The sequence below is a fragment of the Lontra canadensis genome, unplaced genomic scaffold, assembly GCF_010015895.1.
Source record: "Lontra canadensis isolate GAN:19392208 unplaced genomic scaffold, GSC_riverotter_1.0 scaffold3, whole genome shotgun sequence".
Taxonomy (NCBI): Eukaryota; Metazoa; Chordata; class Mammalia; order Carnivora; family Mustelidae; genus Lontra; species Lontra canadensis.
The window spans coordinates 28,288,626-28,311,931 of NW_022630997.1; the positions used below are offsets into that span (position 1 = coordinate 28,288,626).

General features: G+C 52.8%; 2 protein-coding genes across 5 annotated transcripts in view; one reads left to right on the forward strand and one right to left on the reverse strand.

Moving 5' to 3' along the window:
- Positions 1–2,788: 2,788 nt before the first annotated feature.
- RASSF4 (Ras association domain family member 4) overlaps positions 2,789–23,306 on the forward strand; it is a 30,196-nt gene continuing 9,678 nt past the window's right edge. Inside the window, exons 1-5 of one of the 4 annotated variants that reach the window (XM_032837410.1) lie at positions 2,821–2,875; positions 7,000–7,262; positions 11,636–11,732; positions 13,648–13,723; positions 22,683–22,825. In XM_032837410.1, coding sequence (XP_032693301.1) covers positions 11,671–11,732; positions 13,648–13,723; positions 22,683–22,825 — 281 coding nt within the window. In that variant the 5' untranslated portion in view covers positions 2,821–2,875; positions 7,000–7,262; positions 11,636–11,670. Of the gene's footprint in view, positions 2,876–6,999; positions 7,263–11,635; positions 11,733–13,647; positions 13,724–22,682; positions 22,826–23,306 lie in introns of all 4 variants that reach the window. The other 3 variants (XM_032837426.1, XM_032837417.1, XM_032837402.1) reach the window with 3 other exon arrangements.
- On the reverse strand, positions 18,760–20,212 carry DEPP1 (DEPP1 autophagy regulator). The gene is made up of 2 exons (XM_032837437.1): positions 20,009–20,212; positions 18,760–19,442 (listed from the first exon to the last, which is right to left on the reverse strand). The coding sequence occupies exon 2, from the start codon at positions 19,414–19,416 to the stop codon at positions 18,790–18,792; it is 627 nt and encodes a 208-aa protein (XP_032693328.1). The 5' UTR covers positions 19,417–19,442; positions 20,009–20,212; the 3' UTR covers positions 18,760–18,789.

Below are 23,306 nucleotides of genomic sequence, written 5' to 3' on the forward strand. Positions count from 1 at the left end.
AGTTGCAACACAGACCATTTAGCCCACTAGGCCAAAATATTTACTATCTGGACCTTTATTGAAAACATAAGTCTCTGGCTTAAACAAATAGGGGTTTATTGTTTTTCCATGACAGGACTAGAGTAGGCAGTGCAGGCATGGTGCAATAGTCCCATGATGTTAATAAGACCCAGACTCCTTTTATCTTTTTGGTCCACTAGCCTTAGCATATGGGCATGTTTTTTATCATGATCTCAAAACAGCTGCCAGTGCTCCAGAAATTCCACATGATATCCAAATTTGAGACAGAAAGGCATGTGAAAGGGATATCTATTCCTTCTACAAGTGGGTCATATGGCCCCACTAGCTTTAAAGGAAGCTGGGAAAGCCATGGAAAGGATTGTCAAGATTGACTTAGTGGATTTCAAACGTTTTTGACCATAGCCCACAGTGAGAAACATATTTCATATCAGCCTAATGCATGTAACTAAAACATAAATAATACAAACAGAAGTTTCATAAGACACAACTTATATTTACTTTGTGTGCTGTAAATTGGTATTTTCTCTTCCATTTTTTTAAAAATACAAGTCACATCATCTACTAACTTAATTTCATGACCCACAGTTAGGTTGTTGCAAGTGCCATGTGAAAAATGCAAGTGGTCATGATCCAAAGAAGTCACCAGCTACCCCCGCCCCTCAACTTCTTTCCTTTTATTTTTTTAAAGATTTCATTTAGGAAATCTTAAAGATTTCTTAAAGAGAAAGAGAAACAGAGAACGTACAAGGGAGAGGAGCAGACCCCACACTGAGCAGGGAGCCTGAGGCATGGCTGGATCCCAGGATCCTGGAATCAGGAGCTGAGCCAAAGGCAGACACTTAACAGACTGAGATGCCCAGGCGTCCCCAATTTTTTCCATTTCTGTTCCTTTCCTTCCTTCCTCTCTTTTTTCCAAAGAAGAAAATGGATAATGGATTGGCAACTAACAATATCCACAACACCCACCATAAATGAGCTAGAGACCAAATATAGTTACATTGAAAACTGAAGGAAAAGTGATCCTCCTTCAGGAGGAACTAAGGACCTGATGATGGACACTTGTGTTCCCTATAAAATCCAGGAAATACCCATTCCCCGGGGATGTTGAGGGGATTGTGTGGGTTCATGACACACAGTGGGAGTTCAAGACACATCAGGTTGCTTCCTCAAATACAATCATCCCTCCAGGCTATTTGGGCCCCAGACATAGTATCAACTAGATAAGAGAGAATGATTCATTCTTTTTTTTTTTTTTTTAAGATTTTACTTATTTATTTGACAGACAGAGATCACAAGTAGGCAGAGAGAGACAGAGAAGCAGGCTCCCCGCTGAGCAGAGAGCCCGATGCGGGACTCGATCCCAGGACCCCAGGATCATGACCTGAGCCGAAGGCAGAGGCTTTAACCCACTGAGCCACCCAGGCGCCCAGAATGATTCATTCTTGAGTGCTGGAAAGACCCAGGGAAATTGTATGTTACCCTGGCTATGTTTATTTACCTATTGAGCATAAAATGAATACTCAGAGGTTAAGGTTTCTGTTGAATTTTGCTCACTGTTTTCCAGAAACTTTCAGAAACATTAGTTATTGGCCTCAGCTTTGATGACCAGACCTTTGGGCTGTGCAGGACTTGGGAAGGTCCCTGACCACAGGGAAGCCCTGAGCTGGCCAAGGATGGGTCATTCTCCACAGATTCATGCAAAGGCAAAGTTGAAGCATCTCTGGTCATCTTTAGTTCCCTTACTTTTGCAGGTGGAGAAATTGAGGCCCAGAGCAATTGCAACATGGCACCATCATACAGGAAAAAGACAGCAGAGCCCAATTTCTTGGTGGCAAATCCCACAGCCCTGACAACAATGATTAGCACAGCACCTCTCAAGAGGGATCCAGGGGCCCAAAAACTCAAATCCCAGGCTGACTTTACCTGCTGTTTGCTAGAAGGTGTATATCAGGTTCTAAAATCACCATCTGTTTCTACAAAGATTAAGAACCACACAGATCGAATGACACTAAAATGATTTGTGTTGAGAGTAGAGGCAAAGAGGTCCAGAGGTCAGGACTAGGGATGGTGATATTAAACAGAAACTACAAATGTTTCCATCAGCCCGTTCCCCACCCCCATCACGCCTATACTCTGAACTGTCTGAGTTCCCCCAAAGGCCTGTAGGCTTCCGTCCCCTCTGCTTCGGTGCCTGCAAATTCTCATTCAGCTGGCAGTGACTGGGAGAGAAGTTTATATCCTCTTGACCATCGGATTCGATTTCTTAAACGCGGTGGAGCTGAGAGAGGCCACGCCAGTCAAACAGCAGGACCCCACACAGGTGACCCCTGAGCAAAAGAGATAACAATACTCTGGCTTTAACTGATAACGTCCTCCCCAGGGCACACTAGTAATTTCGGCGCCCACGCAGCGGCCTTTGTTGGAAACCCAAGAGTCCCGGACTCCGCCCACACCCGAACCCTCCTGGCAGAGTCTGGGCTGCCTCCTCCAAGCGTCTCCGGGTGCCCTCGTCGTCTCTCTGGTCTGACTCCCTAATCCTTCCCCGCCGCCCCTCCGGCACCGCCCGGAGCCCACCCTTCCCTGAGTGCGGGGGGCGGGGCGAGACGGACGGGGCAGTGTCATTGGCCTGCGAGAGATGAGGGGCGGGGAGAAGGCGGGGAGGGGCGGGGCGGAGAGGGGGCAGATGGGGTGGGCCATTGGCCAGAGCCGGGCGAGGGGCGGGGAGGCGCGGGGAGGGGCGGGCCCTACGCGCCTAGCCCCGGGGACCCCGGGCTTTAGGCGCTGCCGACAGAACTCGGGTGCCGGCGAGGGCACAGCGCGGGCAGCGGCTTCTGGACTGCGCGATGAGCGGAGGGTGAGTGATGCACAGGCAGGAGTTTGGGGGCGTCCAGGGAGCACCGTCTTCCCCCTCCCCGAGCCCGCACTCGCCCCCAGCCGTGGACTCTGGAGCTTGGGCACCGGTGCCCCTTGGCTGCCGCGTGCAGAGTTCCCTCCCCCTGCCAGCCTGGCACAGCCCCGGCCTCAGGCCCATTGCTGAGAGTGGGCACTGTGCCAGTCACCTTCTCCTGGGGGAAGGCACTTCAGGGTCTCAAACCTGGGCATGATAGGTGAGAGCGGCCCGCAGGCTACACCTTTGCTCACCTTGTCTCTCATCTTAGGCATTGATCTTAGTTGGGGGAAAGGCTTAAAGAGGCTCTGGCACAACTCTCAGATTTCACAGATGGAAAACCGGCGCCGAGATAATAGCAGAAGGAGGGGCTTGCCTAACCACGCTATTTATAAAGGATTTGCTTGATTCCCAGACCTGTGCAAAGGGCGTTAGCACAGTATGGCACCTAACTTCTCATAGCCCTGATTATTTTCATTATCCCCATTATCAGACGAGAAAACTGAGGCTTATGGAGTTATGGAATTTTCCAGCTTCACCCAGATGAGTCCGTGGCAGAATCAGGATTTGAAATCAGACTTTGTTGTGCCAGGTCTCATTCATTTCACCCACTGACTTCAGAGAGCACCCTGCCCACCACCCTCCTCTCCCCCATGCTCCTGAGTCTTCGATTCTGGAGAGATGGTTCTGAGTTTTTATAATGTGACACAGCCCTGAGAGAGGGAGGGCCCTGTCTCACTCCACCATCAGTGCAAGGCCAGTGCTGGCCAGTGCTGGCCAGTGCTTTCTTAAAACACTGGAAGGAGATCTTTGGTAACCTCACTTAATAAACAAATTAAATAAAGTTCCAGCAAATGGGGCTGGGATTCTGGAATTTGAACCCAAGCACGTTGGACTCCAAAACCATATACTTGGACTGGCAGAAGAAACCCTTGCTAGCTTCTCTGTAGTTTTAAACTGCTCAAGGGGCAATCAAGCTTTCTTGTCAGTATCCATGATTAGGGGGGGAAAAAAAAAAATTGCAATGAATTGGTAGAACTAACAGGTGAATGCAGGTCTGCCAGCCTCCTGTTCCCCAGTGTAATTCCTGAGCTGCTGCCACCAGGGTGGGAGGTGCTAGAGGGAGGAAGGTTGGGGTGGGGGTGGGGGACAAGAGGAGAGGAAGAGGGAGGAGAAAAGGGGAAGGGGTAGCCGGTGGAATACATTAAACTTAGGTCAAAAAATTTCTGGCTGGAAGTTGTAATGGGGTGTGTTTCAGCACTTTGTCAGTGATGAAGTGTATTTTCAGTAGTTCTCGTCATAATTCTCTCTGTGTGTGGCGCTGGTGGTTCAAGACTTTTAGGGAATAGCAATTGATTAGCAATTAACTTTTAGGGTAGAGAACAGAGTGAAGGTCCAGGGTCCTCTGAGTCAAGGTCAGTTGGACAATGCTAGAAAACCAAGAACATGAGCAGAACTCAGCATGTCGCATTTCAGATCCTGCCAATGCAAAGCCTTACAGGGAGACCCTGACTCGGAGGTCCACCAGAAGGCACTCTGGACTGGGCCTTTGGGGACCTGGGGCTTGGTTCTGAAAGCAAACTCAGCCAGATGTCCTTGCTCACAGCCACTCCAGCTGGGAGGACTGCCCTCCTCTTTGAGTCCCACATCCCCATTTCCAAAACCTGCTATCTCTTCTGACTCCCACTGCGACCTGTCATGGACCGTTGGTTTATAGAGGGTGAGTTCCATGTGAGACACATCTTGCAGCAGTCTGTGATTCAACTGAGGAATCTGAGGTCCAGAGAGAGAGAGTGTGGGACTTTGCTTAAGGTCACAGAGCTGATGAACCACAGAGCAGAGCTTTAAACCCAGATCCTTGTAAAGGCGGGGCGGTTATCTGGTCACAGAGTACATTGAAGGAAATATTTTGGAATTGTTTTAAAGTAAATTAAGGTCAAATAGGAAGTGGCTGCACTTCCCAGAACTTCTTCTCTTATTAAAGGGGAACTTACAGTTTGCTCAGTTTTCTTTTCTGGCTGCCTGACCTCCTTCCCCAGGATGCACTGCTGAGGGAGAGACTCAGAATCCCTTCCACTTGCCCTGCCTGACTCTAGGGGGGTGGGAGCCAGGTGCTCAGGTAGCCCCGTAGCTGCAGAGCTGGGAAGGGCTCTGAAGACATTCTGGTCCAGCTCCCCACATAATCCTGGCTAAACTGAGGCCAAGGGACAGCACAACGTGCTGGAGTCACACGCCAGGGAGATGCTGCCGCAAAACCCATACCCAGACTTCTCTCCGGGAGGCACCTTGGTCTCTTCTCTCTCACTGTGACACATTTCAGCAAAAGTTCTTAACCTGGCATCTGGGGACCCAAGGACCCCCCATGGGACCCACATGAAGAGGGGTCTGAGGCCCCTGCAGTGGTAGGCAAATTTGGTGTGTGCATACTTGCACACTCAGGCACACGTGTACGTTGCCCCAGGGAGTGTGTGTTATGCTTTTAAGAGATTCCAAAAGAAGATTCTGAGATTCTGATTCCAGAAGATTCTGAGCCACACAGTGTCTCACAGGAAAGCACCTCCAGCAACTGCACTTGGCCCACAGACCTGGAGGTGACCCGGTGCAGCCCTGCAGCTGCAGGCACTGAGGGCCTGGAGGGCTCTCCCCCCAGACTGCCCCCACCTCTGGCCCCAGGCCCTCAGGATCTTGGTCTTTCAGAGCACCTGTCTGGCCCAAAAAGCGTGGATCCCATAGATCCCGTAGATCCCGTCTTCCACAGGCTAGAGGTGAGCCTGGTTTCGGCAGGAAGGGCCCCTCTGGCCTGGGGTGTGTAGGAGAGAGGGAGCAGGAGGATGGGAGATATCTTTGCTGCCTCAGGTTGCCATGCCTTGAAAGCCAGAGCAGAAACCAGAAATCCTGCCGGAGGGCCTGGGTGAGGCTCTGTGGAGGAGCTAGAACTGTCTGGAAGATGGGGAAGATGTGAGGAAGACCAGCCTGTGAGAGTGTGGAGGCTCAAGCTCCTCCGAGGGAGGGGCACCAGTGTCCAGGAGGCCTGGGTGTCAGGATGGGCTCCAGGAGACCTGCGGGTGGGGGCCTAGGTCCCTGGAGGTTGGGAGGAGGGAGCAAAGGTGAGTTGGGGTCCCTGAGTCAGCCCAGGAGAAGGCAGTGGTGGAGGAGGCTGCTCTCCCTCAACCACCGTCACCTCCATCTGGACTGTGCCCAGTGTCATTGTAGTGTGTGTCCTGTCCCCAGGCGCAGTGCTGTGGGAGGGGAGGGAAGTGACGGCCCCCAGGGCAGATGGTGGCACAGGGAGGGTCTGGCCTGTGGAACTGGAGAGGGGGTTAAGGACAGCCCTGTGGAGGGGCAGGGACAGCAGCTGCTGAGTCGCTGCCTGCCACCGGCATCCCAACAACTGGCTTTCTCCGCAAACATGTGCTGCTGGGAGCAGCCTGGGTCCAGCCAGGCCCCCTCTCAGAGGCAGCTGGTACCGACAGCAGGCCCTGCAGCTTCCTCCCTGGCTAAGGCTCTTGCCATTTGCTGGCTGACAGGTGCTGGAGGAGGGGTGGGGGGTGCCTTTAAGGCTCCTTATTTTCAGTACCTCCTGCTGCCCCCCACCCCCAGGCTGGCCTTTGGAGGTTGTGGTCATGGGCTACAGAGCAGGGAATTTAGGCGTCTCAGGAATTTGAGGCAGTGTCCTGCACCTGCCCTCTCTCTCTGAGCTTCCCGCCTCCTTCCAGTCGAGGCAGCCTGGGCCCCAGGCTCCCAGCTGGGCCCAACAGCTCTGTCCTCCTTTCTTTCACTTCCCACATCACTCTATTTACACATTCAATTTTAATCATGCCTAAATAAAATAAGCTTCATGATTTTGTCAAGTATTGGAGGTTACCAGATCTCACAGACATCCCCAGAACATTTAAATTTGGATATTGATGCACTTGCCATTTTGCCAAGTGAGGACAATGACCATCTATTTTTGCCATCCATTTATGAAAAGAGAGAGCATTGTAAGAGAAAAAAGTAGGCAGCACAGAATCCCAAAAGAAAAGGCCTTCAGATGCACTCAGTTCGGCTTCATGAAAACCCCACTCCCTTAGCCTTTTTCTTCTTTACAGGACTGGGCTGCCGAGATGGCCCGAAGAGCCACAAAGCCGCCTTCTTCTGCGATAACCAGCTCCGTGACCGCAAACTAGGGCAAGACGGGCCAAGCCTCTCAGTTGTAAAGGCTTCAGTGTCCTTTGTCCCCAATCAAAGGCCAGAGACAATAGCCAGGGCAGGCTGTCGTGCTGGCTGTCCCCAGCAGCCCCCCTGCACGGCTGGCAGAGCAGCCTCTGAAGTGGAAAGCAGAAACAGTTCCCTGCCTGTTCACTGGCGACAGGTAACCGCGGATGGCACACCCTGGGGCCCTTTCTCCAGGGACAAGGAGCCCTCGCTGCAGTCTGAGTCCTCTGGTTGCTAACAGAGCCTCCTCCAGCCTGGAGAGAAACATGGAGGCCTGAGCTGAGTGCCCCAGGCCTGGGGGGAGGGGAGCAGGCCCGGACAAAGAGGGCTGGACTCCCAGAGCCTCAGGGCTTGGCCTGCCCAGCTGCATCTGTCACTCTGGTTTTTGGACTGCCCCTGGGTGGCAGGCTGTCTCCAGCCCGTCCTCTCCCCCACTCCAGCTTCAAGCAGAGTAGCCTTGCTTTAATCTGTTTGTGCATTGGGTTTCTGCCTTTACAAATAGATTGTGTGTTTTATTAAAGTTTGAAAAGCATCCATTAGAGATTCTCGAAGGCCCCGTCCAGGGCACAAGGAGAGTGAATGTTTAAGGGGCAGTTTCAGGAGCATGTTTCTGAACACAGGGATCTCTGTTTGCTTTCTTCCTGGGGGGTACGCGCTTGCTCGCTTGCTCACTCTCCCTCCCCCTCTCTCTCCCTGCCTTGCAGCTCTCTCACTCAGCAGTTGTCTCTAGGGTACCTCTGAGTTACATGTACACCTCACTTTAGAAGTCTACAAGACACAGAGGTTATCAGAATGAATGAAAATTATCACGCTGTTCAGTCTGGTAAAGGAAGCACAAATGCACAGTGACCCTATGGGTCACCTTCCCCTTTCTCCTTTCACTTGACCATCCGTCATCCCAGACCGTCCTTTGCTTGTCTCCTGACTCCTTCCCCCAGTTTATGCCACCCAGCTCCAGCTGGAGCCACTCAGCATGTTGGTCATGTCCTTCTAAAGGGCAGGCTCTGGACAGTGAAGCTCTCTGGAGGGTCAGCCCAGGGAAGGTCTCATGGGTTACTTAGTACTGTGCTTTGCAAACAATATTATCCAGACTCCTAAGCAAAGCCCTGGACAGTGCTCCCTACCACCCACCTCACTGTGGACCCAAGCAGCCCCTTTTAATCTGATTTGCATAAATATTCCATTTGAACAAAGAGTTCTACAGTCGAGAAATTTGAGGATCAATATTCCCATTGTGCAGATAGGAAGGTGACGGCACAGAGAGGAAAAGGCAGGCAACTGAAGCCATGAGGGTCTTTAGCAGCTTCTGGCCCAGAGCTCTTTAGGAAGCATATTAATAACTAATCACTGCATGACTTATAGAGGTTCCATATGTAAGCATTCCTACTAAATAGAGCAAAATTGGCATATTCCCCACATGCTGATGGAGAACAAAGTATTGTAAACTAGATCTTGTGGTGAATCTGAAGTCACACACTGGAGCCCCACTGAGGGCATCTATCTGTCTTGCAAGTGTGTTTTGTCTGGCTACATTTTATTTTTAACTATGTATCTTTTAATGGAATAATTCCCTGCATCAGTCAGGATAGTCTGGGTTATGCCACACTAACAAATCGTTGAGACTCCAGCAGCTTTTCCCAGCAGAACATTATTTCTCCTTCCCAGTCCACAGCCACAGTGGGTCAGCAGAGGACTCTGGGCCACAGAGGTACTCTGGGACCCAGGCTGACCATCTGGAAGCTGCACTAACTGGGACATGTGACTTTCTGGGTCACCATGACAGAGAACAGGATCACACATGGCTCAAATGCCTTAGCCTGAGGGCGACACACAACCCTTCTTAGGTGTGACATGTGAGGTGTTAGTCACAGGCTCCACAGGTGGCAGAGGAGTGTGAGCTAGCATGGGTCATTCCAGGGGAGTTCAGTGTCTTGGCCACAGTGTCCACCTTTAAGCAGTGAAATATAGCACGTGCAAATCCAGATCTCTGCCTTATCATGACACACCAGAAGAGCTGACCCTCCAGACAAAGAATGTGTCTCTCAATTCTCCAGGGACCCCACTGACCAGTGTCTCAGCTGAATCACTGCCCTGACCCCTGGAGACATTTGCATGTTTTATTCCAGCTGGATATGCCTAACTCTGGGAAAGTTGACTTTGGAGGACCCCGTGAGGCTTCTCAATTTCATCCAATAATTTAACAGCCATCCATGGACCTCCTGCTGTGTGTCAGGCTCTGGTTTGGAGCTAGAAACAGGAGGTGTGCCAGAAAAGTACTGTCCCTGGTGTGGAGGCCTACAGCTTTAACCTCCCCCCACCCCGCTCCCCCAGCCTCCTCTCAGCTCCCTCACACACAGGTCAGGCCCGGAAGGCCCAGCACAGCCAGGAGCCCAGAGCAGACATTGGACTGGAAAGGAGCCTCTCCTGATACTGGAGGAGGTGGCTGCTCGGGCAAGGGTTTCCTGGAGGAGCTCACGGCAGAGTATAGGACAGGGAAGAGGCTGTTTTCTGGACAGAGAACAGCACCATGAAGACCCAGAAGGAGGACAAAGCGGAAAGCCCATGAGGAAAACGAGAGCAGCTCAGAGAGGCTAGAGCTCCAAGCAAGAAGTGAGGAGGGATGGGAGAGAAGCTAGCTGCAGATGAGGCAAGAGAAAATACCACCGCTGTTACTTCTGGGCCCTTCCCATGAGGAGCGAGACAGTCATGCCATGGGCCCGCAGAAGCAGCATTGAGTGAGAAGCCCAGATACTTTTCTTGGGCTGAACCCAGCTCTGCATGGAAGTGTTTGAGGAACTACCCAGAGAGGGAGCCTGGCAGATCACTTTTTCCACTGCAGACTCAGGAGCTGAGGAACTGAAACCAGATTTTGAAATCCTGTTGCCTGACAGTGAGGCCCCAAGCCAGGCCCCCGAGGTGCCTAACCCTGTGCACGATGGAGGGAGGGCCTTGCCCGAAGCTATAGCCAGAAGCCTAACCTCTTTCTAGGCCATGGTTTGCCTCGCTCTACACCCCGGCAGAGCGAAAGTATTTATAGGATGATTCTGAGGTCACTGAGAAGCCCACCTCCCTCAGTTCATCCCCCTTCCCCGTGTTTCCTTGTTTCCTGAATCAAATGGTCATTCAGGCCTGATGCCATCATTGAAGGCAGGCTTGTCTTGTTTGTGGGTGGTATCAAAGGTGTTCGGCTGGTCAGAGTCAGGGACCAAGGGGAAGGAGCTCTCTGAGGACATGAATACAACAGCAGTCGAAACTGACCTTGAACCCCCAGGAACATTTGCACACACACAGAGGTAGGAATGACCTGACTGAGGTTTGTGTGAACAGACGTTGGGGTTTTGTGAAGGAGCCACTCTGTGATTCGAAGGAAAAGCTGTGTAGCGTCTCTGGGCCATTTCCCCATGTGACTTAACCCCACAGAGTCCTAGTAGAAACTTGAGAGAAGAGAAAGTGAGAGACAGGGCCAAGGTTGGGGGAAGACAGAGAGAGAGAGAGAAGCTGTGGCTCACTGCCCAACACACAGCAGGCCTTGAGAAGAGAGTTATTGGCCAGAATAAGTTGGAGAGGGAGAAAAGTTGAAATCTGCAGAAGATGGCAACAAGCTAGAGAAAGTACTAGTGGATTTTGCCGGGAGGGTTTGAGATGCTCCACAAAGCTTCCTAGGCTGTGAAGACATGGTTTCATATGTGAATCAACTAGCAATCCTATAGGCAGAGATCACCCCATTGCATAGATGAGGAAAAGAAGGCTGGAGGGTTTAAGTCACTGTGTGAGATTAACACAGAGAAGGGCTTAAGAGACCAAAATCTAGGATCTAAATGCTTGTGTTCAAATAGTGACTTTGCCACTGATTCGCTAGGAATCTCGAGCAGAGTACTCAACTTCTGTCTCTGTCTTCTCATCCTTAGAATGGGAATAGGATAGTACTTACCTTGTACTGTTGTTGGAAGGAGTAAATAAGATAATTCATAGAAAAGGCTCAACACAGCCTCCTGGATGTGGTGACCACAGTACCGACTAAACCCGTCACTAGGAGAGCCGGCCCAGGTGTGCTGACTCTAAAGGCAGGGAGGCGCCGCCAGCCTGGGCTTGGTGGGAATGGAGAAGAAAGGCCCAGGGTGCTTTGGGGATTTGGAGGAGCAATGGAGGCAGAAACCACCCTTCAGGGTGTCCCAGCTGAGGGAGGAGAGCTTGTGGTCTGAAACAATGACGAGACTGATCCACATCCCTAGGGACTGTGGAGAGATTCTGGGAGGGGGGGCTGGTACTAGGTGCCAGCTAGCTCAGCAGCTCTGACCTTGCCCCCTACCCGCCAGGGGAGTTTGGCTGCCCCAGGTAGGTGTGGGGCCCCATTAAGTCCTCTGAGCCTGATCCTTCAGCTGTGGCTTCACTGTGCCAAGGAGTGGAGGGAGGAAGGGTGCAGGCAGGTTGGTTGGGAAGTGAGGCTGAAGCCACAGGCCGGCACACCAGGGTTCTGGACACTGCACTGGCCGGCGCTTCTCCACTCTCACCTGTCCTTCCTCTTCCCAGCAGGTAACTCCCGAGACTGCAGACAAGAGGGGAAGATGAAGGAAGACTGCCCACCCAGTTCTCACGTCCCCATCAGTGACAGCAAGTCCATCCTGAAGTAAGCCTTTGCATACAGGGAGGGGATCTTCTTGTGGCCACTTCCTGCCACAGACAGACTTTGGGTGGAGGGATTCTGGGCAATTTCACAGATATGACGATGTGCCTTCCCCAGGGACAGTGATGGGGGCACTTCTTTTCAAAGACCGTCTCCTTGGAGATCAAGGATCTCTTTGGGGTGTGGGTTTGACCCCTGCCCGATCAGGCCTACAAAGGCAGGAAAGCGTGACAATGTCTGCCATGATTCTGCACAGATGGCATTTAATTGATTCAAAAGCTAGAGCAATGCTAACGTCTTACTGTGTTAAACAGTGCAGGGGGGGAAAGGAAAAAAAAAAAACCTCAAAATAGGTTTGGAGTTTTTACTGAAAAAAGTGTACTGTTATTGATTTTTAGCTCTACTTATTTTTAATTCTATTTACCATCTGTCTTAACAACAAAAAAAAAAGATTTAGGATAGTTTTTCAAATTTATTTCTGAGCTAAAGAAAAGTATATATTTTTATGTTATCTTGCTTTTTGAATACTGAGTCCAAATCTTTTCTAAATTTGGGCAGCTCCTGTTTGCCACGTTGAAGACAAGCCAGGCTCCTAGCTTTCACTGACCTCCTTCCTGGGTCCTCTTCTTAGAGACTGGAGAAAACAGACGGCCTGCCCTGCACTGTGCTGCCCACACCATCATTTTCCTTGTTTAAATTTTATAGTGAGAATAATATTAAATATAACTTTGGGAAAAGTCATAATCATAACCACAACATGATTAATTTCATGTATATGTGTCCTAACAAGTTTATGTCCGGCATTTACACAGATACAGGCACAGTGAACGTGCAACATTAATGTTGCTGTGTTAAGGGTGTCTCATTCATTGAGTCACAAGTGCCTCACTTCCCTTGTCAGTTGCCATCACCCCCATATTGGGCAGCACCCCAGAGCACCAAGGGCAGGTGCTGCTCATCCACACCCTAGCGACCCCCATGTCAGCCAAGGCACTGCCTGAAGACCTTCTAGAGCAGGACTTCCCCGGTACGGGAGCCACGAGCCGCGGTGGCCACGGCTCGTAAGCACTTGACTTACAGTGGAAGAGGAATAGTGAATATAAAAGAAAGCTAGCAAACACTCATTACATAATAAAATAATGAGCCAGATCTCAGTAATAATTTTTATATTGATTCTACATGGGCATGATAATATTTTAGATATCTTGTGCCATTGAAGAAGACGCATTATGAAAACTAATCTCCCGTTTTGTTTGCCTTTGCAATGTGACGACTAGAAGATTTAAAATTGCATGTGTGGCTCACATTTCTTATGTATAGGACCGCACGCCCCTGCAGAGCACCGCTGGGGTGTAGGGATGGTCTTGTCTCTGCCACGGCCTCCCTTTATTCTGGGGAGAAGGCGTTTTGGGCGGAGTGGCCTCCCTCAGACCTTCAGCATCTTTCCTCACAGCTGTGAGCCTCATCTCTTGATCGTACCTCCAGAAAGGCAGGATGAGGAAGAGGCAGACACCCCTTATGGTGCCTGCACAGTGGCTGCACAAGGCCCTTACAGGAAGTAATATGGGGAGAAAGAGCAAGAGGCTTTAAAATGCTAATAACCCAATCTAAGGGAATTTATGAGGAAGTGACTCAAAGTATAGGGAGATTGTCGGGAACTCTGATCTGTGATGGCGAAAGTGTGTACACACAATTTGCACAATTATGTGGGCCATCTGTGAGTTTCTCTTCGCCCTCCTCCCACCCCTACAACTTCCACAGGGGTTGACATGTGAAAGCTCTGGAAGACTGAAAGGCATGTGTCTGATGGTGGAGTCTATTCTCTAAACTAATTGTGTGTGGCTGGCAAGACATCTGTCATTACTGTCCAAAGCCCTGCCACACCCCAAGGTTATTAAGTGTGTCTTTACCTTTTCAGGTCGGAGCTCTTAAGCTTGCTAAAAACTTACAACTGCTACCATGAGGGCAGAAGCTTTCAGCTGAGACACCGAGAGGTAAGGCCTGTTTCTCTTCTTTATTCTTAGGCCAGCATCTAGAAGCAGATGCTAACATTCTAGAGCATCTGTCCTGGTTTGCTGAAGACAGTCCTGGTTAGAGACCAGGTTACCAGCAGCCAGGGCATCTCCTTGGAAGTCCTGTAAGGGGTGCTGAGGGTCAGAGCACCCCGCCCCCCTGACACCTGGCAAGTGTTCAGAGCAGGTGGGAATAATTGCCTGCGGGTCTTCCTCTTCCACCCAGGACTTTTGCTTGGGTGAACCGCTGGGACATTGGAGTTTGAAATCTTTGAGATTGCACAGCCCAGTCCCTTCTCGGCCTATCCCATGGGCACAAATAAGGAACTCAACACGGGGCTCTGGTTTGCCCAAGGTCACAGGGCAATGGAGAAGTGAAGCATTCTCTGTGTTTGCCAATCAGAATAACCATCAGAGGAAAGGCCTGAAATGGAGGAGAGCTCCCCAGAGGATGCTGCTCACGGGGTCAGGCAGGTGGGAATGGGAGAGGCAGTGCAGGCTGGGGGAGTGGAGGGTACGGGAGAGCACATCCCAGATGCAGACGCTGCTATTCAGGGACATGGGCTCCAGACAGCTAAGCTCTTTCTAATTTTTCCAAAGAAGTGAGATATCCGGAATTTCATGTGGAATTTCCTAAACCTCGAGACACCATGCGGGTTAAACAAAGCACTCAGTGGGCACAGTGCAGCCTGGGCCAGGCTATTGTCACGCACAAGGCTCAGGAGCCTGGGTGGGAGGGAAGCTGCTGGCTTGTGGTCCAGGCAGCACCGGGCTGCTGGGATGATCTGGAACAGCACATGCCTCACCCTCCACCTCCCCAAGGCCTGCTCAGCCTGCACAGGGCCTTGTTCCCTGCCCCCTCGTGCCTCCCCCTTCTTTGGGCAGAGTGGCTTTCCGACACCTGTCTCCCCAGCCCACCCCTCAGCCCGGCTCCTCACTGTTGCTGGCCAGGCTCCCATGCCACTGTCCTGCCATCTCTGGTTTTGCTGTTTCTTCTCTCACCCAAGTGCCCTGCTGGTTTCGCGTCCCTGGGCCAGGCACAGCACACCACCCCAGCATAGGTGCTGGGTGATGAACATGCAGGCCCAGGCCCAGGCAAGCTGAGATAGGTCCTGAGATCCAGGAGCAGTTTTGATCTACACTAAGTGAGAACTGGACCTACCCCAGCAGTGGTGCTGGGGACATGCATGCACTGGGGTCTTCCAGCTGGGCCCTGTTCCTCAGCCCTGGGCCATCAGGTGATTAATCTAAGACTTGGCAGCTCTCTTCACCTGTGGTTGGGGCACCAGCAGCCTCAAGGTCACCTGGGAAAGCCCTCCTGCCCCCAGGCCTGCTGAATCAGAAACTCTTCCTGTTCTCATCTGTGTTTTAACAAGCCCTCTAGGGGATTGGGATGAAGGCCAAGTTTGAGAACAGCTACTCTAAGAGCTTGACCCTGGCCCTTGGGATTCCCCGAGACAATCCCTTCTGTAGGAACAGTCATGGGGGGAGGAGGAGTGGGAAGCCCCAAAGCTATGCCCGTGTTTGTGTGTGATGGGAGAGTCCATGTGGAAAAGTGAGAGACCCCAAAAAGGGGAAGAGGTGTTCTCGACAGCTCCCTGTGGTAAGAAGTTAACACCCCACAGATGGGGGATTTTCCTGTTCCTAACCTAAAGAAGGTATGAGGATCTGACTTAATCACCCTAGAGCCAGAAAGTACCTTTCAGGAAGCTTCCGCAGCCTTAACAGCCAAGGGGCAGCAGCCTGAGGGAGTATGCATCTTGGTGGGGGTGGGGCGTGACTGCCAGCGCAAAGGCACCCTAGGCCTGGCAGCCCAGAGTTCTGATGCTGAAACGTGTGACTGATTGCTGGACACCAGGTGCCTCCTTGACCCACCGGCCACCCTGTGTTCAGGCCTCTGCGATTTCTCAGATGCAGACCCCGGACCTCCTGGGCCTCAGGGACTCACAGCTCAGGCACCTGGGCCGGCCTCTCCTCAGGCACTGCAGGCCCTGAGGGCAGACAGGGACCAGGCACTTAGTCCCTCTGTTATTTATTGTAATACAAGAGCCATGTGACCTGGGAATGGCCATTTCCCAAAGAGACTGAGGCTTTCAGAGTTGGAAGTCTCCCCCGCAAGGTAACCCTGCCCTGTAAGATGCCAGCAGAGCTCCAAGGCCAGAGCACCGAAATTTGTAAGATAGCGACCCCACTGCCAGCATTAAGCTTTGGCAGGCCTCAGAGACGCAGGAAGGGGTTTGTTACCTTCAGTCACCAAGCAAAAGTGCCTCCCAGCTGCGGAGGGGCTCTGCACCAGCTGGGCCCTCACAGAGCCACATGGGGCTCCAGAGGAGACCCTGCTCCCTGCTGTCACTAGGCCTCCCCCCGAGAGACAGTGGCCTGGCTGTTCCAGTTTGGGGACACCTCTTCTTCCACAGTCTCTTCCAGGATCGATAGAAGTGTGTCAGGGATCCATAGAAGTGTGTCAGGGAGCAGGGGCCACGCCCTGCGGCCAGCGTATCCCTGAGAATTCTCCCCCAGCTTCCAAAGGGCAAGGGATTCCCGGAACTAGCTTCTTCTGTCCTAGGAGGCCCAGGCACTAGCCTCCTCTATCAAAAATTTTGCCTTTGGGATACTTTTGCTTGTATTACAAAGGAGAGCAGGAGCAACCTGGAGCAATGTGTGCCTTTTGAAGATAGCAAAGCATTTTAACCAGGCTGTTTGATTGCTCGAGAGAAAAATGGACCACCCAGAAATACCAGTGCGTAAATAAATCACTGCGATGAAAAATAGGACCCTCCTGTTGGGCACCTCCACGCATGGACTAGGGGAGCCGGCCTCTCGTGCTCCCCCTGGTGGCCGAGAGCATACATCACACCCAGTCCTCATCCTCTCTCCCAGGCTCATGAGCTGAGTGAGAAAAGGAAGGAGAGTCCTTTTATTCACTGAGGGTCTCTGCCGCTCCCAGGGTGGAGAAGGTCAGGGTCCCCTTCCCTCTTATAATGATCCCCCTTCTTTTAACGCCTGAAGGCAGGGATGATGGGCTGTTGACAGACCACTGGCATCCAGGTGAGTACTCCGCAGTCAATGGACGTGCTCCCTTGAGAGCTCCCAAGTGCTTCCTAGACTGCCCCCCTGGTTGGGGCACTGTGTCTCTTCCCAACTCCAGGAGCCAGTGAGCAGGAGACTGCTTTATAGGGCCCCCATCACAGGGACTTTCTGCTAGGCTGTTCTGTCCAGTGCAAAGCTTGGAATAATGCCAAAAGTCCCTTCCCCCGGCCCTTTATTCAATTATTTTTGTTTTGGCCCTTCCTGAGGGTTTCATTAGCTTCTTTCACATCAGGGGATATGAGCAGAGGAGCCCAGAGCCCTGTCTGACCTCCCAAATGCACCATGTGGGTTTTGATCTTGGGGGCAACTGGCCAACCTCATCTTAGTTGCTTCCTTCTGACCTGGTTTCCCACAGCTTCGCAGAAGGGGCTACAATGAGGCGACCCCAGCCCACATGGTCACAAGGCCAGCATCTCCTCCCAGGTCAGCCCTCCCTGATGCCTTCTAAGGGTGTTCTGGCTAAAGGCTGCCCTGCACATATTTGCCAGCAAACGTCAGGGACGGGCAGGTCTGAGCAGGCTAGATACACAGCGGCTTGCGGTGGACTCAGGCATTCCTCTGTGGGGTTTCCATGTTATCTCTGAGGGCACACACCCCATTGTGCAACCCTTGCAGCCTATGAAGGCAGGGGTGGTGTCCCCATTTTACAGATAAGCAGACTGTATTCTGAAACTTTTAAATGTCTGGTTTACATTCTGCATTCCCACAAAACACTCATAAAAGTACAAAGCAATTTTAAAATAAAAGAAGGAAAGGAAGAAGAAAATAGTTTGATACTCCTCAGAGCAAGGAGATGGAGGAAACTGAAGCAGTCTGCGAGCTGGGCTGAGGCCAGAGTTCTATCCTCTTCCTCTCCCCTCTGTCCCTTCTGCCCAGATCAGGGTCAGCCAGCTCTGACCTGGCCCAAGGGAACAGGGTAATGGGTCCTCAGCCTGATCCTTTTGAGTTCTCTGATGCATCCTCACCTGCCTCTCTGAGGAAGACCCTCCCCCTTTCCCTTATTCCTCACCTTCATCGCCTTCCTTGCCAGATGCTTCCAGGCACTGCGGTTGGAAGACCTAGGCCTGGCCCAGACCTTGGGACCTATGGAGTGAGGCCTTGGCCACTGGGCTTGCCTAAGGGCAAGTCAGCTGGCCAATGGCCTGCACTTTGTCCGATGGTTGAGAAGCCCCCCGGGTGGAGGGAGGGATGGGGATGGTGAGGACAGGACCGCCTGGTCCCATGGTTTGACATCCTGCCAGCTGTGCTGGTACTGGCTGTCTTGAGCATCAAGATGTGGGCAAAATTCAGCATGGGCAAAACTCTCCCAATGACACAACAGGACTTGTAAGCTGGAGTCACGGAGATACCCCGTGACAGGTTCCCCCCAAACTCAGCAGGTACATTTGGGGAAACCATTATGTTTCCTCTTGGGCTGCATGGAGCACAGGCTCTGAGGGTGGGGGCCAGGAGGCTGACCTGGGAGGGTGCAGTCCTCGCTCGGAAATCCCTGTGTGGCCGAGAGCTTTGCTTCTCACCCGCCGCTGACCTCCCGTCCCTGCCTGTGAAGCGACCACACAGACGTGTGTAGGAGCCTGTGTGCAGGCTTTATGTACCCATAATGCATGTGGCTCTTATCCCGTCTACTCACCAGAGCAATTTAGAAAGCAGGTCCCTTTAATTACCCCCATTTTACACATGAGAAAAATCAACGAACAGAAATGTTAAGTAACTTGCCCAAGGTGCTCAGCCAGCAAGGAACAGTGCTAGCAGGACCAGTAACACCACATGAGCCCAGATGAGGCTGTTCTCACTCTTCAGAGGAGGGGGTTTCTCTATAAAATGCCCAGGCAGGCAGCCCCTGCAGAAAGGTGTTTCCCTCTCGGGGACCTGCCAGAGACGGTGCCCACCTCAGGGGAGGGGGCAGGGAGGTGACAAAGACCAGCATGCTCTGTACAGAAGACTTTATTGGGGAGGGGTTAGAGTTCATGGATCACTGGGAGGTGCAAATAGAGAGTTCTGAGGGTGCTGCTGGGGCGGGGGGCTGGGGGGGAGGCCGTGTCCATACAGAGTTGCCTGGAAGCCCAGGAGCCCTGGTGCGAGTCCCTTGAGGGTCTTGCCAGAGAGTGCCCCTGCACCCTGGCATCCCAGGGTCTCCCTCTGGGGGTCCCTCGTGCCTTGCCACAGTCCATCTGTTTGTGTGGATCCCAGGAGTCAGCAGAGGAGACAGTCCTCCTTGGCTGGTCCCTCCTACTTGACTTTTTTTCCTGGGACTCCCCAAAGAGCCAGTCCAGGGGGTCAGCAGTGCCGTCCCCGGGCAGTGCCGGCTGCTGACCACTGAAGCGGGTAGTAATGTCCTGTAGGGACTCAGGAGGAGGGCTCTTCTTGAAGGCGCGGGCTGGCCGGGGGGTTCTACCAGGTTGGGCCCTGGCTGTGGCCACATCCAGCACTGAAGTGGGCTGAGCCAGCTGACAGATAGACTTCACGTAGTCATCCAGACTGGGGGAGGCCGGGGGCTCCTGCCCAGGCCCCCCAGGCAGCATCTCCTCCAGCGTCTCCTGGATCGTGGGCAGGTGGGCCACGGGAAGCAGGAGCCGGGACCTCATGGCCGTCGGCGATGCAGAACAGCGACCTGTTGATCGACAGAGGACCGGGGGTGAGGGGTCTGCCATCTGTCACCCCTGCTGGTCCCCTCTCTCAGCAGAGGCTGCCTGGGTGATTCACAGGCTGAGAGTGGAGTGATGTCTACAAACCCAAACCCGGGCTCGGACTCCTGAACTCTTCCTTCCCATTAACACTGAAAGCCACGTGCTCAGGAATCCATCTTTACTGTTGTTGAACCCATACAAATCAGAACACAGTCTAACGGACTGAAGTCAGAGGAAACCTGGGTAAAACCGGCCTCTGCCGCTTCCTCACCTGGGTGGGGACCTCTCCAAAGTCACCTCTCCAAGCGTCCCCTGACCCATCCATAAAACAGGGTTACAAATCCCCGCTGGAAAGGGTGTTGTAAGAAACGCATGGGATGACAGTTCCCGGGAAATCCCTCTGCCGATGCAAAGCCCTCTGTGGCTATTATCACTGCCTCGACTGCACGCCCTGGTCTCTGTCCCACCTTCAGGCCCTGTTCGCCCCGCCCTCAAAGAGAAACAAAACCTTCTTGTTGTGTCTCTAACCAGAGGGAAGCTGCTCTCTTACCTGGAGTCGAGGGAACTTGGGGCTCACAGGGCTGCTGGATAAGCAAGGACAGTCCTTGGGAAGACCCAGGAAGCTCAAGTGGAGGGCTGGGGGCCCGGCCGTCAGAGCCCTGTGTCCGGCGTGGAATGGCCAGGAGATGGGTGGTGGGGACGACAGGCCACTGTCCGGCGTGCAAGCGTCCCCGAGCTATCTGGTGAACCCAGAGGCCTGGCGGCTGCTTTTATACTTCCTTACCAGCCACCAGCTACTGTCACGAGGGCCAAAAATAGCAGCACACAGGAAGGCTCTCAGAGGGAAAACAGCTTGGCGGGCGGGGTTTGGCCCAGCTACCAGCCTGGAGTGGTGGGAGGCTCCGTGGATGTTTACTCTCCGCAGGGCAGGGGAGGGGTGGCACCGCTCCAGCCACCTCAGGCCCTGGGAGAGGTAGGGGGCTACAGTGAGGGGGGGACCCAGAATATGAGGGCCCAGAATGACTTCCCGACTTACGAAAATGGGAGGCTGTAGGACATTCAAGTCCTGCTTCTGCCTGTTTGGCAAGGGCTGCCCAGGAGCCTGGAGCTCCTTCTGCTCTGCCCCCAGTTTTCCCTGATTTGAACAGAGACAGCTGCAGTCTGACGGGGCCTCCCCTCCATTCCGATGGGGCCAGGCAGAAGGACAGTGGAACAGTGGTCGGGGGGCAGCTTGGGGACACACACTCTGTCTGTGCAGGGACACGGGGCCCAAGTCACATTAGGCCAGCAGACCCCAACATAGCTAATCCCTGACCTTGAAGACAGCAGCTCTGCTTCCGCTCCTGGCTCCCAGCTCCAGAGCAACTCCTCCTGCCTCCTTCGTTGCAAAGTCTCCAGAGCCATCCCATGGCATGTTTGAAGGCCCAGCCCAGCGTTTCCAGCCCCACTGCCGCTGGCCCAGCAGTGCTGTCTTCTCCTGCCCCTTGGAGCTCTAAATGATCTCCTGACTCTCAGACCCAGGACCAAGACTACTGGATCTCCTTCACACATGGGGTCCGACATGGGACCAGCAGGCAGTGGGGCTCTGTGAATGAACTTGCTGAGCTGTGTTGGGGGAGGGGGTGTGTTGATCTCTGACAGAGGCATCTGAGGCCAAGACAGAAAACAAAGAATGGAAACCCACTTTGGGGTTGCTTACTGCCCCCTTTAACTCCAGCAAATCAACCCAGTCTTTTCTTCTTAGGGAGCGTTAGTTACCTGTCTGCGACTGTGTTAACATCAATGGTTATCAAAAAGTCCTCTGCTTTTATTGTTATTTTCTATTTTAGCAAACAGTGCAAGGTCATTCCAAAAAGCAATGTGTATTTTTGATAACCTTGAACAGAGTGGAACTATTTTCTCTGTGGATAACAGGGTGCTTTAAGCGGTTACTAACTTACCATGAAATTGACCCTGCAGGACACCTCTGTAAGCCCTTCTGGGGAAAAGAAGGCATTTCCACAGGTTTCTTATTCTCACAAGGCTTTCAATGCCTATACTGTGAAAAAAAGAATTTGTGACTTTAAAGTGGTGTTTAAGATAGTAGTGGGAGTATAACAACCAGCACTCAAAAAAAAAAAAAAAAGGTAACAATGTTTAACGTTCATTGTGAAATGGCTAGTATCAAAGCAGCTCAGGAGCAGGTAGCTGGGGGGATCACAGCTCCCGGGGGGGAGAGGGGCTGAGAAGATATTAGGAAGATGCCCTGAAGGCAGCCTGGCCAGGCACACACGTGGGGGAGTTCAGCTGGGCGCAGAGAGCCTAGAGGTGGTCACTCATGGATAGGAGCATGATAGAGGTCAGAAACAGAATCAAAGACCTGAGGGTTGGGAGGGGAAACTGGCTGAGGATGCCTCTGGAGGGTTCTGTCAATTAGGACCTCAGGGCTCAGCAGGAGGGCAGTAGCTGTGCCATCTGCAGACCTTGGGAAATCAAGGCTAGCTGGGGACAGAGAATGGGAGCTGTTGTAGCTATTCTGAGTGTTCATGCCAGTAGTGGAACGTGGAGGCTGGCAATGGGCAGGTGGTGAGAAAAGCAAGACTGGCCATCAGGAAAGAAGGCAGCTCAGAAATCGGGGTGGGCCCAGCCCACTCGAGTGGTCCCTGGGGCAGTTGGGAGCAGCATGGGCAGAAGCACGAGCCTGAGACACAGCTCCGAGGAGCAGCCACCCCTGCTCTGGTGGGCATGGAATCCAGGGCCTGCAGCACATTCTCGGTAGGACCTGGTGACCATCGGGCCCCTTTCCCAGGTGCACTGGGGGAGGGGGATGGGAAGGCACCCCTACATGGCACCAGGGTCAACGTGGCCATGCTTCTCTGGAACGTGTTTCCTCACCCGTGTGGACGTGCTTGCTGGATAGCAGCTGGGTTCCTGTGGGACGCCTGACTCAGCTGCTCCGTCCCAGGCCATGCCCCTGACCAGGCGTGAACAGAGCGGTGGAAGGGCACGCCTCAGGCTTCCTCTGGTCAGCCCATAGCCTCACGCCCTGGAGCACATAGAAGCCTGTGTGCCTTCCCCCAGGGGAGGATGGGATCCCAAGGAGGAGAGCTGTGTTTGTGGCAAGAAGGTTCAGGGGAGCCCATGGGGGAGGGCTCGGGCCTTCAGGGGGCTCAGGGAGGGTGAGCAGTGACCCCTGCGGAGGGCTGCTCTGGGGAAAGAGACTAACCTGTGTGGACTTCCCATAGGAAGAAGGTGCTCTGATCATCGAGGGGCTTCTCAACATTGCCTGGGGCCTGAGGCGGCCTATCCGGCTCCAGATACAGGACGACAGGGAGCGCGTGCACCTTTCCTCAGCCTCTTGGACACCTGGACAGCCCAGCTGCCCCCTGTGAGTGTTCAGATGGTGGAGGCAGGGCCGGGTGTCCTCCTTGACACCGGTTCAACCCAAGCGTACCGTTTGGGCTGTCTGTGGGGTGGTGTCCTCTGTCTCAGGGCAAAGCCCTGCTCCCGAGTGGGGCACAGGAGAGCACAAGCCAGCCTTATCCTTGTCACTGTGTGATTGCCTGAGCCTACAGCCTCACCTGCCAATAGTGGTCTTTCTAGATGATGACCTAACCATTTCGCTCTTGGAGAATTTTCCAGACTCCCATCGCCTCCAGCTGTGTTTCCTCATACATTCACAGAAGCTGCCTTATCTGCAAGGAGAGGAGCTATGCGTGGGCAGGGGCTTCCAACATCCTAAGCAAAACAAACACTTCTTAGCATCTCCCGTTCTACCTTAAAAATTCACACAAATTTAAGCTCTTATGGCTCTACTTTCATTTTAGTATCAGAATTTGTTTTTATAAATTTATTAGAGCTTAATACAG